The sequence below is a fragment of the Gossypium hirsutum genome, chromosome D08 (genome assembly GCF_007990345.1).
Source record: "Gossypium hirsutum isolate 1008001.06 chromosome D08, Gossypium_hirsutum_v2.1, whole genome shotgun sequence".
Classification (NCBI taxonomy): Eukaryota; Viridiplantae; Streptophyta; class Magnoliopsida; order Malvales; family Malvaceae; genus Gossypium; species Gossypium hirsutum.
Window position 1 is genome coordinate 16,726,270 of NC_053444.1, and position 15,212 is coordinate 16,741,481.

A 15,212-nucleotide genomic window follows, 5' to 3' on the forward strand; every position below is an offset into this window, starting at 1 on the left:
TATGTTTAATAATATTAAACTTGAACAATTTTTTTATTCTTTTTTGAGAAAGTTTATACGTATAAATATAAATATATATTTAAATAATTATAAATATCAAATTATTACGATACTTACTACTTGAATTTCATAAAGTAGAATCAAATTATTATAATACGAAAGGATTAAAAATTAGTATAATTCAAACTAAAACTAACAAACTAGATTAAACTCACACATCACAACCACATGGTGGGATATCGCAAAAATTTTTTGAATGAAAGCGAAAAGCCATTAATTTGTAAGAACGGTGCAGGGGCAAGCATAAATTTCCAAGAGGCTGGTTTGAGGGGTTGAAAAAGAGAGGGGACGCAAGAGTAAGAGTAAGAGCAAGCAAGTCGCAATGGTCGGAAGTTTCAAGAAACAAAGACAATTGGCCCTACTCATGCGGAATTTGACATCATCCCTTGTATTTATACATTTATTTTGGTAAAATAAGCACAAACTAACCAAACAAGGACTCCTTCTCTCTAATTCCTAACAAAGAAATTTTACATATTATACTCTGACTCCTTAAACCAAAATAAATAGCATTCTGAGGGTGTTCTTAGTCAAACTTGAATTTCATAGTCAATTCATCCTTATTATTTATTATATGTATTTTAATTTTCATATTTTTTTTCCTTTCAACAAAGTCAAGAAAATACATTAAATATTTGCATACAATAATAATAATAAGCAAAGAGAAAACAATATATTTATGTTTTGTATAGCCAAAAAGAAATTAATGCTTTTAGGTAGAAATTTTTATATTCCTCTATTTCTAATTTTTAATTAATTTATAAAAATATATACAAAGTAATGGTCAACCAAAACCAACCTTTATCTCTATTATTCATTATATATTTTTCTGATCCTAATTTTATTGGTAGTGGAAATTACTCTGTTTTCATAGTTCTGGGTTTGTATTCACACCAAAACTGAAGGTTCTTTGGCTTCTGGGTATTGGCCTGTTTAACCAAATACAGCATTATATATCAATTATCAGGCAAAGGAAGGGAAGGGTTCTACTTGGTATATTTATATGTTGAATTTGAAAACATGAGCCAACATTCATCAGTTGCAGGCGCCTCCCGCCCCGTTAAAGAAGCCGGCTTCTTTACCAAAATCAAGGTAACCAACCCTCTTCTTCTCATATCGTAATTCATAGATGCCCGCCTGCCTGCTCGCTCTTTTACTTTTTACTTTTATTCAATTACTTTTTCTGATTCAATTACTTGGATTGACTTGTAAAAATAAACGCGTTTGTTGTATCCATGTATGTATGTATGTATGTATGTATGTATGTATGTATGTATGTATGAAGTTGGTGTAAACATCCTTCAGTTAATTTATTGCCCTGTGAATTTGTTTTTGGATTGCAGAATGTTGCTTGCCTGAAATCATCATCATCATCAGACAAGGGGAAAGGGGGAAAAGGGAAAAGCAAGTCATCAAGTAACAAAGTTTCCCATGGGTTCCACTTAGTGGAAGGTCAATCAGGCCATAAAATGGAAGATTACCATGTTGCTGAGTACAGAAAAAGGAAGAATCATACCCTTGGATTGTTTGCAATATTTGATGGTCACTTAGGGGATCGCGTGCCCACTTATTTGAAAGACAACCTTTTCAACAACATACTCGAAGAGGTATCTTTTCCTTCTCATCACTATCCTTGTGTTCCAATTTCCAATTGCTTCTTATATTATACATGGCTTAAATACAATGATACAGCCAAATTTCTGGAAAGACCCTGAGGCCGCAATACGGAGTGCATACTCCTCCACAGATAAGTTTATATTGGATAACTCTATGCAATTAGGGCCTGGCGGCTCCACTGCTGTAACTGCAATTGTCGTTGATGGCAAAGATTTATGGGTAGCGAACATTGGTGACTCTAGAGCTGTTGTATGTGAGAGGGGCTCTGCCAATCAAATTACAGTGGACCATGAGCCGCATGCTGAACGAAGAAGGATAGAGAAGCAGGGTGGCTTTGTGACTACTCTTCCTGGTAATGTGCATTTTATGTTTCTCCTTTTATCACTCCGTGCACTAAGGCCATTCTAAACTGGTTATGCCACATCGATATAACTGGCAGGCAACATCGCCTTTTGTTACAAAAAATAGTTTAATGATGAAAATGTGAATCATATTTCAGGAGATGTGCCTAGGGTGAATGGTCAACTTGCAGTAGCACGGGCCTTTGGGGATCAGAGCCTTAAAGCTCATTTAAGCTCAGAACCTGATGTCAGACATGTCCCCATAGACTCCACTATTGACTTTGTAATACTGGCTAGTGATGGTTTGTGGAAGGTCAGTTGTTAATAGGTGTGGAAATTTATAGCATTTGTCACTTTTGTCTGTTTCTTTGATCTCTATTCTGCATCTCTGGTTTTGTGTGCATGAAGCACCCAAGGTAAGGAAATTGCATGTATGTCAATCTGTCTATTGAACAAAAAAGATGGATCCATTTTTCAAGATAAAAACCATGGAATAATTGGGGTGGTAGACTGTAGCCTGGTTCTCCTCATTGATGTGGTTTAGGGGAGAAAACATCAGTAAACAAACGAATTGGGCTTGAAGAAATGGAACTCTAGAAACTTAGGGTTATAAAAACCTCTAGTTTTTCTATTAATTCAAAAGAAAATAATCAGAATAATAATGATGGCTGTAAAGGCTACAACTTATTTATATAGACTTTCTTTCTTGCAAGTAAAGTTACTAGGCGTTCTTGCAAACAAAGTTTTATTCCAAGCCCTAGGTTTAAATACTTAAGATAACTAATAACCCTAGACATCTATAATATATTTAATACTTAAAATAAATATTATAAGATAAAACTAAAATAATAAAATATTATAATATAAATAAAGCTCCTGCGTCATTCTCCCCCACTTGGAAAACTCGGCTTCCAGCAAGAAATCTTTCACCACTTTCAGCATTAATTTCTATATCAATACCCCAACTCATGCTTATCATAGAAACATGCTGATTAGAATGCTGCTGTTGCTTTTCATTTGTCAAACTGGTGTGTAGTTGCTCAAAAATATTTGTCTTGAAACTCTAGAGCCCATAAAAATCAAGAACACCAATCAAGTATTCTGATTCCAGAATCTGACCAGTAACAAGATGTATCTCCCCCCCCCCCCCCCCCCAAAAAAAAAAAAGCCAGCCAAATAAATTTGAATAAACAATGTTGGCCTAAGCATCTCTACTGAGAGTTGCAGCATCTAGATCCCACAATTTTGAAATGGTCTCATTACAAGTCACAAAAACATGTTTATATGAGTTGCTTTCAACACTAGTCACACTTGATCACTCGAAATGTGATCCATTACTTTCATTAGGATCATTAGCTTGGCTCAATATTTTAACATTGAAGAAACCTCCAGACACACCAAGACAAATTCCACTGGAATGTTGATTCTGCATTACTAATAGCTGTGAATCAGATGCATTTTACCAATAGCTGCATGCCCTTGAAAAGGGCATTCTCCTTCACACGATTGGAATCAATTGATTGAAGCTCCTTCTTTAGCTGATTAGGCTGTGTAATTGCCATAACAAAAACAAAACGCAAAAAGAGAATGAAAATGGTGCTTTAGCTGCTGCAGCAGCTTTAGCAGCATCTGTGGCTGCTATCATCTCTTGTGCTCCCTCTTGAAGCCGAAAATAATCACCCTCAATCACAAATAACTTAGGGCAGCTAGCTACAAAGTCATCCAACTTCTCGTACCTTTTCTTATGATCAAGGCAGTGTAATGGTGGAAGCACTTTCCTCAGTCTAATTGGCTGCGTTGAGCTGGTTTGAATTCTGCCACCAGTTGGCATTGTACGAACTATGCACACCAACAATGACCTTTCATCAAGCAAAGCAGTCCCTGAAGTCTTAGACGATAACAAGATATTAGTCTGCCCCATTGAAACTAACTTTTCAGGTGAAATAGCATTAGCACCATTGTTGATTGTTATTCCACTGAAATTAATAGAGTGCTTATGATTGCTAGCGCCCAGAATAGTTAGTTCTGCATTTAAGGTAGCTATTACAGCAGCTGCATGCTGTTTTGCAATGCCAAGTTGTCTACTTACCTCACTCATGATCTGCCTAAATGTGTTTGGCATTTCTAACTACTCATAAAGGCATCTATGGTCTTAAAAGTTGTCTCAGAGAAAAAACAAACTAGACCAAGATGTTTGAACAAATAATTGTTGTTCGGTTGCCAAGGAAAACTGTCGTTCAAAATTATCAACAAAAAATACTCGTCCGTACCTCTTTCACCAAGACTCTCTCCTATTTTAGCAACACCTATTTCACCCGAAATTTCGGAACCAGTTTTCAGTAACATCTTTCACAAACGTAGCTTTCACATCAAGTGCAAGTAATTTTCTTCTAAAAGGCTGCATCACCATTACACGATTACTTGCCTTCAAGAATTCTTGCTTTTTCTTGAGTTCAACATTGAATTCTCTCTTAGAAGAATCTGTTTTAAGTGTAGAAACTGAAACGGTTCTTTTTACTCCAAAATCATCATCTACATTGTGTCCTTTGGCATATGTAAGAGATTTCTGATTCACCTCAAATCCTCCCCTTCTTTTGAGGTTGTGATATGAACAACCAAAGATTTTCCCTCAACTTTTTCACTTTCTTCAGGGTACTCACCATAAATAGGATCTAACAAATCATAATCTTGCTCTTCCACGTACATTTTGCTAAGAAAATCAGCAACTTCAAAATTAATTCCACTCTCATTTAATTCAAGGGCGTGAACCAACTGCTGCTTCAGTCCACCTTGTACCGCATGATCTACGGGTCCAACATCATGAAAAGGGTTTTCTTCTTCACCATCATCAGATTTATCAGTGAGACTATCTTCTGAAATGTCAAACTGGTTGTGGGCACCTTTTGGAATCTCCATGAAGGTTTCCTTTTGTTCCTGTTGTAGCTGAGCATAAATGGCACATGACAATTCTTCAGTCGCATGTCGTAGCACAGCCAATTCTGTTTCTTGATACTGATTTTGTCTTCCTTGACCACTAATGCATCCAGCTATGGCTTAATAGCAAACCCTAATATAAACCTTAGGATCTAATTAGATTCTGATACCAAAATTGATGTGATTGAGGGGAGAAACAACAGAAAACAAACGAATAGGAAAGTTGGGACTCTAGAAACTTAGGGTTTAGTTCAATATAGTTTTAATTTTACAGGTTTGTTCCATGAAATCTCTTTTCGGACTTGTTCTTCAATCACTCGTTTGATGTACCTATGTTATAAGTTGAGTTAGAAAGCTCATAGCCTTGCTCTAAGATAGCGCCTTCCAATGAATTGTTATCCACTAAAGGAACCTCAATATTGAATGGTAGATGTTACACTTTTTGCCTCAAAATAGTTTATAGGGCTTAAATAGACTAGAAAGTGTCATCTTCATTATTACACTTCACTAATTCTCGAGCACATCCCTCAAACCACGAGTATGTGATAGGGCATTCTTATTTGGACAATCTCTCTCTCTCTCAAAACATTGTGGAAGAGATGAGGGAGATATGGTAAATTCTAAAGGCAAATGAGCATTTTCATTTTGTATACTATATACTAGTTTATCTATAGGCAATAACCAACTTACTCCAAGCAATAAGTTGCTCAAATTTGACCTAAGGATTAAATATTTGCTTCAACTCGACTTGAACTCAGGGCAAGAGTTCAAATGCTTAAGCTTTAACATGTTAATTACACCAACAATTTGAGATTGAGTCAACTCACTCTCCATTCTCAAATAGATTATGCTCCATTTTTTAGTAAGGCAGAGTTCATTATTTGGAACTTTAAGAACAAATAATTTATTACGGGCTAAATCTATATTAGGAAAGGCCATTAATTTCGGATTTTCTAATTAAGGCATTGAAATTTTACTTCTTTCCTTAGGTTTCTTGATTGTGCTTTTAGTTTAGTTGATTTATTTCCTTTCTAGAATAGGTTTCCTATTTATGTAATAAGATTAGTCCTTATTTAAAGGTACGTTTGGAGTAATAAAACCTAACCAAATTTTCTATTAAAAAAATCTAAAGGGATTTGGATCTGTCTCTTACAAGTCCTAAGGTTTTAGTCTCCCTTTGATAACTGAACTATCAATCACAATAAATGATCCTGGGCAATAGCAAAATAATGGTTGGCAAAGTGGTGACCAAACATGCATAAGGAGCTTGAGCATACGTGGACAAAGATAGAACAAATGCTTGATCGTACATTGTAGCTTGTTGATGAAATTATTGCTGAAAGCAAAACACGAGTGTTCAATCAAATGTAGAAGGGATGGATAAAATTATTGTTTTTAAAAAGGTCAGTAACTCTATGGTAGGTACAAAGGTAGACCCTCTAACTGAATAAAACTAAACCATGGCATCCGCTACCAATCTCATTGCTTTATCCTATGCATCAAACACTCTTAAATACATCTCAACAAAAACCGTGGCTGCCACAATCAACTTCACTTCCTTGTCATATTCATTAACCCCTTCTAAACTCATATCCCACAATCCAAAACACCTCTAAAATTTAAAAAGTTGAACGAGTCTAAATCCAATGGATTACATTGTGAAAGGGGTATTGATGATAGAGACTCAATTGTTAGTTCTTTTATTGTTAAGAATGTGCAGTTTTTAATTACTAAAGACATCCTTGGGTTTATGGAAGTTGCTAACAGAGAAAGTTCGCAAGGTTATTTTTTGAAAATTGTTAATTCTAGTGAGAAGTTTGAAGAGGTTTATCCAATGGTTCTGATAAAAAAGAATAAGCATGTGGCGGTCCATGACTCCTATTGGTTTCCACTATTAGCAATGGAAAGGAATAATGGTGTGGTTTTGGTTGGTTTACCTAATAAAATTACCTTCGGTTTGATTACGATGATGAATGATGGATGTGTAAGCACTGAAAATGTCAACCACTCTTTAGGAAGGTACCTTTTGTCAAATTTCTCCTTACTTCGAGCTTGAGTACAAGCTCTTTCTCTAGGAGGAGAGTAATGTTATGGGCTGAATCTATGTTAGGAAAGGCCATTAATTTTGGTTCTCTAATTAAGGCTTAGATTGAGATTTTATTTCTTTCCTTAGGTTTCTTAATTGTGCTTTTATTTCAGTTGATTTATTTCCTTTCTAGAATAGGTTTCATATGTATGTAATAATACTGGTCCTTACTTAAAGGGCCATATGGAATAATAATACCTAAGAAGTATTTCTATAAAAAAAATTCTAAAGAGATTTAGGTCTCTCTCAAACGAGTCCTAACGTTTTCTTCCTTTCATGAGCTGATCTACTAAAGCAAAATAGATCGTAACATGATTTGGCTGGAGCCTAATAGAGAAGAGATATCATATTTATCTCTTGTAAGAATCCTTTCTATAAACACTGAAGAGAAATTTAATTGGACTGCTGCATATACATATTAGATTGGTTATAGTATGAAAACTTTTGCTGTATTGTTTTCTAATCTTTATCTGCTGGGTCTGGTCATTGTTGAATGATAGAGTTCGAACTAGTTTCTTACCAAACTGATCACATAAATAAATATTATATATCTAGAAGCTATACACGTTCTCTTTGTTAAACAAAAGAGAATTCCAGTTCCACTGCAGCAGTTTGAACTTTGAGATTTTATGTTGGAATGATACATCCTAAGCATTCTAAAAGTGACCTAATTGTTTTCTTGATAAGTTTTCCTTTATTTTTAATGTTCCACTATTCTTTTAGTTAGTAATTATGCTTCTAAGAGGACATATGACTAGCTTAGCGGCATTTTGTCTTTGGGAAAATACACAGTTGGTTACCTAATTTTCATAAGTTTTAATTTTAGGCATCAAAAACAAAAAAAAAAAATGCAAAAGGGCACCACAGTTACAAATCGTTTTCATTTTGGTCACTCGTCATTAATTTGGAGTTAGACAATGTTATTGTACACTCATTTTAGTCACCCACTTTGAATAAGTTTCTATTTTAATCACTAATTTTATTTTCTTTTTCTTTTTTTAAAGAATTAATTTTAGTTTTTTTTTCCAACAAATGGGAAAAGCCTAGATTTTGTAGAGAAAAACTTGGGTTTTTACATGGAAAAACCATTTTATCTTATTAATTTTTTTTTTGTACTTTTTTAGAATTAATTTTAGTTTTTCCCTAGGAAGGGAAAATTTGGGGATTTTATAGGAAATTACCCGGATTAAAGGGAAATATTTGGGTTTTTACAAAAAAAAAAAGATCTTTTTAATTTCCTTTATTTTTTAGAATTAATTTTAGTTTTTTTAGTAATAAGGGAAAACGTGGGTTTTTTTACAAGAAAAACTTGAGTTTTTTAAAGGGATTGAGTTATAGGAAAAAATCTTGGGTTTCATGTTGCAGCTGAATAACTCAGTTTCCCATAAAAAAACCAAGTTTTTTAAAATTAAAATTAATTCTAAAAAAGAAAATGAATAACCAAAATGAACAATTAAAGTTGAGTGACTAAAATGAGCATACAATAATATTGCCTAACCCAAAATTAATGGCTGGTGACCAAAATGAAAACGGTTTGTAACGGCAGTGGTTTTTTTTTTTTTTGGCAATTTTTTTTATTTTATTTTCAATACCCAAAATGAAAACTTACAAAAGTTGGATGACCAACTTTGTAGTTTACCCTTTTATCTTTTAATGAGATTTAATGGCTAGGATTAGGTGGTGATTGTGTACTAAGGTGCTAGGTTTACTACTATGTAGTTATTGATTTGGATGCTTCTTTATTTTATTGAGTTATCACGTGACTAGCATGTAATTTCCTGATGATTTTAAAAGGCTAGGCTTCTGAAACACGGATCGAAGAAGAGTATTCCTTTTCTTTTAGAATCTGCCTTCTTAAATGTGCTATTGTTCCTCACCAACTTCGGAGAATTTGGCAAAGATCAGCCCCTGATAATGAAGACCAGAAACTAATGAATTATATAATATTGAAGTTGGAGCAAGAAAACTAGGTTTTAGTGTTTTAGACCCACTAATAGATAATATTTGCAATACTATACAGCTGCCTAATATGTCAAAAAATTGCACTGGGGTTTCAACAGCTTCAATCCTAGCCCTTGGATTAATCCACATAAATCCCCATTCGAACTCATAGCGGCATCACATCCTAACCACTTGATCACTTAAAACTAATGCATAATCACTAACCATTAACTAAAGTGAAACAATAGCCACCGGCCATGTAGTCTGTTGGTACAATGTTGGACTTTAGTTCCAATGACCAGGCATGAACCTTTAAGCTCTTTCATAACCTTGATTTAATGTTCTGATGCCCTTTGCATTTTCCTCAAAATTGATATAGTTTAACGTATAACATTTTTAGAATTTATGGTTTATTAATTTTGCATATAGTCAATATCTTGATACATTTGCCCTTTTATCAATACTTTTTTTACCTCTAATTTTGTTTTATTAACAGTTATACTAAGAACTGTAGGCAAATGGTACATTGTGTCCTTTTTTTTAATGTTATTAAGTTTTTCTTTACTTGGACTTGCCTAATGATAGTTGTTGGTGAATGTTCATTACAATGTCTTTGGCTGATGTTTCGGAATGTTAATAACGTAATATCTATTAGATAAAAAGTAGATAATCATTGAATTGATTGTTAATATCCATGAGGTGGTGGTAGATAAATCCTTGATAATTTTGAGGTCATTGAGATTTAAATTGCCAATGATTTAAAACTTTTAATGCATCAATAAACTCATTTTGGAGACAATTCAAGGAAGATTTTCAGTAAAAAAACGATGAAAAATTCTAGGAAAAGCAAAAAAGGACAATTTTTAAAATTGTTATGTAGATAAAAGTAAAGATTTAACTAAATGTTATTTCAATACTTTTATCACTGTATTGTTTCATTCTTAAATCAATGATGTTTCCCTTTTAACAGTTATTAGATACAAAATCTCCGTTCAACTATGTCCTTTAGTCTTTACCAAAGGAAAGAAGAAAAACAATAGAAGTAATTCTATTGTTCAATTTTAGCAGTACACAGTAGAATGGAAATTTATCCTGTACATTGATGTTAGATTCTTAAAACTCCACGATTTGCCTATAACTAGGGAAATTTGTAATGACATGTTGATCATAAAATGCTTGCCGTTGTAGTTTAAAAACTCTACAGTTAGTATACAGGATAATAATCAATTTGACGTTCTTAGTACTAAAAAGTTTGTGCTCTTTTAGTATCAATTTTTTTTTTTTTAATTTTATCAGAGACCAACTTAACTTTGCTCGATTTCCATTATATGGACTTGTTTTAGGGAAATGATCATCATGTATAGCAAAGATTAATGCCCTGTGATGGTGTTCTTTATCTGCTCTGCTAAAATGAGTTGTATGTTTTTAAATGGCATAGGGTTTCTTTAGTTCTATGTTGGCTGTAAGAAGCTAACGCATGACACAAGTAAAAGAAAAATAACTTGTATCATTTGTTTGGCAGGTAATGAAGAATGAAGAGGCAGTTAATTTGGTGAAATCCGTGAAGGATCCCCAAGCAGCAGCCAAACTGTTAACGACCGAGGCATTGGCTAGAAAAAGCAAAGATGATATATCATGCATTGTAATTCGATTTGGCTGATGCAGATAGCATTGTTTGGTTTGCCAGTGGGAGGCGTTGTACATGGGGGGAACTCTTATGAGTTGGAGAGCTTGGAGGTTCATGTATGTGGGTAGGTTTCGTAGCAGGGACAATGATGTGTGAGCTATTAGTTGAGATAGAATTGTGGTGCATTTTTTGTATTCCTAGAGAGCTTCCTCATTAATCAATGATTATGAACATGAACAGGTTTGCATTTGGACTAAAATGTGTGGGGGCTTGTCTTGTCTTGGCTGGCTTGGCTGCCAATTAATATAGTTATAATATAAGATAGACCTGTGAATGTGATTGAAAAGTGAAAGGTTGAAACAGAGATTGATACTAATCAGCTGCAGATACAGTGTGTGGATACAAGTATATATAAATATGTTTATGTATATACATATACATACTCTCTCCGTTCTGTTTCCATATACTACTTCGGCATTTTGTGTCCAGCATGTATCTCTGTTTACCGTAGGCGACCTCCTACTTTATAAGCACTGCATTTTTCTCTTCCTATTTTTAGCAGAAGAGAACAATGTGATTGGATTGCAATAGAAAATAAGGGGGCATGTATTGTTCAAACAAACTTACACAATGGAATGCTTGTAATTTTACCATTAAATTCGGGATATCTTATTAAGGAAGTGTTAGTGTAATATTTGTCCTGAAATTGACAACTATTTCAACTTTGGTACTTGTTTTTTTTTTTAATTTTGTACTTAAATTTGGTAACTAAATCTACTTTGGTATTTGAACACTTTGAAATAGAAGTACCAAAAATCAAGTTGAGGGATAAAATTAAATTAATCTTAAAGAAAAACATCTTCTCAAGCCATTGAGGTTATTTTCTTTTAAAGGAAAAGATAAGTTCTAGTTTTTATCATCAATATCTCTTTCATACGAGAATTCAAATTTGACAATTTTACTGTGACCTCAAGTTTAATCCACTTAATTTTTAAAAAGATTCCATTGATCTTTTAATTTGAATATTTTATTGTGAGCACTTTAAAAAAAACTTGTGATCAGGTAAAATTGGCTGAACAAATAGTAGGTAAAAATATTTTTTATAATTTTTTTAATGTTTTGTATAACGTTTTGGTTTAATGATAAATTTGACTACTAATGTTTGCATATTTTGTCAAAATGACTCTAATTGTATTTTTGAGCCTTTTTTTTCCCATCACCCATCATGTTTTTTAATCTGCTTTTTCTAACAGATATAATGAAAGTATCATTGAAAAAATTGACCGGGATGATGTAGAATTTCATATGTGGAATATTTTTAATGAGATGTAATTTATTACTTAAATAACCTAATAAGATAATTACATGTGAAAAGTAATAAAATAAATACATAATACATTAAATTAAAAAAATAACTCTTAATTTAAATAAAATAAACGTAATTATCTAAAAGAATAAATCAATAGAAAAACTTCTCAATAAAAAAAACATATGAAATATTGAAACCTTTTGAAGGAAAAGAAAAATTGGAACCTTGAATTTATTTATTAAATCTGTTAGAAAAAACATATTGAAAAAAAGAACAAAGGTTGATGGCTAAAAAAAGGCTCAAAAATACAATTAGGATAATTTTGACAAAAATATACAAACGTTAGTGGCCAAAATTATTATTAAGCCTAACGTTTTTAGTAAAACCTCACTACTTAAAATTACTAATTTCTTTAAAAAACAAACTACTTTATCTCTTAAAACATTTCTAAATAACTAAAATCATTTGGACATTGCAAAATTTTTAGTATATTACTAAAATTTTTGCGCAATTATTGAATCTCCTAACAAATTCTAAATCTTTTATAGATTTTGAATTTCTTACAGAATTACTAAATCTCATAAACAATTACTGAATTCCTTACATAATTATAGAATCCCTTAAGATTTATTGAATTTTTAGACTTTCCCAAAACTCTTAAAGATTATCGAATACCTTACAAAAATTTCTCATAACTATGTATATTATTGATTTTCTTTCAAATTTAGTGAATTTCTTAACACATTACTAGAGCTCTTACAAAATTTATTAAGTTACTTGCAATACTGTAAAGTTTTCATAAAACTATAGAATTTCTTGCCATGTGAATTACTGAATATTGTTTAAATTTATATTTCATAAATATTTTCTTGCACAGTCTTTGTGGGTACGATAACTTGACATTTTTGTCACTTTATTACTTGATACAATTGTGTACAATTGCACATTTTCATTGTTCCAACCCTACCTGGTGCACGATTCACATTCACTTTTTTTATTTTTCCCTTAAAAGAAAACATGTGGAGAATCAATTTTTTTTATGATTAATTGATTCTTATGAATAAATGAATGTGAATATTATAAAATTTTCATCACATGCATGCATATATTGTAAAAATGTCATATAGTTTAGGTAAGAATGCCACTAGGACTATTGTATGATCATTCTTGAAATATTGGATAAAAACCTTACATGTTTTTAAAATATTGAGCGGGAAAAGGTCATTGAACAAAACCTACGGCCTCTATTAATGGTCCCTAAGTGATAGTATGATAAAGTTTCAAGTCAGTTTCTATCCTGGCTACACCCCAAGGTAAACTTTATCATATGGGTTCACTGAATGAGATTTCCTTTTAAGGACAACTAGTCATGTATGACTCTTGGTGAGATTGTCCCAAGATGACTCACAAATGAGAGCATGTTCATGATGGGTGTTGAGTCAATAGTTGCACACTCAAGATCATCTCTTATTAAATAGTTTCTCAAGAAATTATATTTAAGCTAGAGATGATGGCCAAATATTAAATAGTCGTTGGTTCGTGTAGAGTCTTGAGAATTAAGATTCACGAACTAATTAGATGTAATTCATGTTCTTGTTAGTTAATCATGAGAACCTAGGACGACATGATTGATGGGTGTGAAAATGACCGTAGCAACGGAAAAATGTTTTTCAAGGTTTTAATACAAGACTCATGCATCATACTACAATTTTGATATGTTGCTGAAATGAAAATATTTTCTTAATAAAAAAAGTAATAATTAGTGAATCTTTATTTTTTTCAGTTCGAATTTGTCTCATACTCCTCTTATTAGCATTCTTACTGAAAATAAATCGAATGGAGATAACTTTTAAGAATGAAAACATAACTTGCTGATAGTTCTCTACTATGAGAAACAAATTTTCATCCTTGACGAACCTTGCCCACCTGAAGCTCAGCCCAAGGCAAGAAATCACCAGAGAGATTTTGACTCAATTGCTCGATGTTATATGTTAGTGAGCATGAGTAATGTGCTGCAAAAGCAATACGAGAATTTTCGTACTGCCAAAGAGATCATATGACAAATTTGGAGGATTTGTTCAAAGGCCAAATCGCATTGGCTCGACAATCCTCTATTACAAATTTGATGAAGCAAAAACCTGGCACTCCGGTCAAAGAACATATGCTTAAGCTTATGAGATTCTTTGTGAAAGTAGAGGACAAAAGGGCTGAACTAGATGTGAACACTTAAATTAAAATAGTGTTCAAATTCTTGACCAATGAGTTCGCAGGCTTTAGAGCTACTTACAACTTTGGGAACAAGACGCTTACCTTGACTCAGTTCATGAAGGAATTACAATCATATGAGTTGATGTTGAATGGTAGTAAGCCGGTTCAGAAGAAACTTGAGGCAAACTTAGTTGTGGGCCCCTAATCCTCTAAGGGGAAACAACTAAGGGAAAGAAGAAACCGATGAAGTCTTCAGCTCCACCTCGTATGGATAGGAAGAAGACTAAGAAGTCAAATGATCCTAAAAAGATCAAATGTTTCTTCTACAAAAGGAAATGCCACTTCAAATCAAACTACAAGGAGTATTTGGATTACATAGCCGGAAAGGGAAAATGTATGAAACTCTTTATCATTGAAGCATGCTTAGTGGAAGAATCAATTGACAACTGGTTATTGATTCTGGAGCCACTAACCATGTTTGTGTTTCTTTACAGGGGTACAGTGAAACAAGAAGTCTACGCGACAAGAGCCTCTCATTATGGGCTGAAGATGAGAGCTATGATTCATCTGAAGTAGTGGGAGAAGTTATTTTACATTTTGATAAATTTAGGAAGATTTTTTTAAAGGACATATTTTATGTGCCTTATTTTAAGATGAATTTAATTTCTATAAAATGTTTATTTAATGATGGTTATTCCGTGACATTCAATAAAGGGATTGCTATTCACAGAAATTGTTCTATAATCTGTAATGGACGGATAGAAAACAATCTCTACTTTATCAAACCAAATAACTACTCAATGTTTCAAACTGAAATGGTGAGTAAGAAACTTGAAACTTCTCACTCTAATGAGGGGTACCTACGGAACTTAAGACTTAGTCATATTAACCAAAAAAGAATCACTAGACTCGTGAAAGATGGTCCTTTAAGTATGCTTAAGGAAGTTAGTCTTCCACAATGTGAATCTTGCTTAGAAGGTAAAAGGAATAAGATGTCTTTTAATGCAAAAAGTATAAAGGTCAACCAACCTTTAGAACTTGTGCATACTAATGTATGTGGTCCCATGAGTATCAGTGCCTGAGGGGATT

General features: G+C 32.9%; 1 protein-coding gene across 2 annotated transcripts; it reads left to right on the top strand.

The window, feature by feature from the left end:
- Nucleotides 1–484: 484 nt before the first annotated feature.
- On the top strand, nucleotides 485–11,044 carry LOC107897863 (probable protein phosphatase 2C 44). 2 transcript variants are annotated; one of them, XM_016823446.2, is made up of 5 exons: nucleotides 485–1,152; nucleotides 1,404–1,667; nucleotides 1,753–2,029; nucleotides 2,177–2,331; nucleotides 10,502–11,044. In XM_016823446.2, the coding sequence occupies exons 1-5, from the start codon at nucleotides 1,081–1,083 to the stop codon at nucleotides 10,637–10,639; spliced, it is 906 nt and encodes a 301-aa protein (XP_016678935.1). In that variant the 5' UTR covers nucleotides 485–1,080; the 3' UTR covers nucleotides 10,640–11,044. The 2 variants fall into 2 exon arrangements, with proteins under 2 accessions (XP_016678935.1, XP_016678936.1); XM_016823447.2 differs by having other exon boundaries at nucleotides 488–1,152; nucleotides 2,177–2,346; nucleotides 10,502–10,651.
- Nucleotides 11,045–15,212: the final 4,168 nt, after the last annotated feature.

Bases quoted from the DNA above. Each gene is read 5' to 3' on its own strand.
- LOC107897863 (XM_016823446.2), top strand. From the start codon at position 1,081: ATGAGCCAACATTCATCAGTTGCAGGCGCCTCCCGCCCCGTTAAAGAA. The intron at 1,668-1,752 runs GTATCTTTTCCT...ACAATGATACAG, and splicing joins TCAACAACATACTCGAAGAG to CCAAATTTCTGGAAAGACCC. The intron at 2,332-10,501 runs GTCAGTTGTTAA...TTTGTTTGGCAG, and splicing joins CTAGTGATGGTTTGTGGAAG to GTAATGAAGAATGAAGAGGC.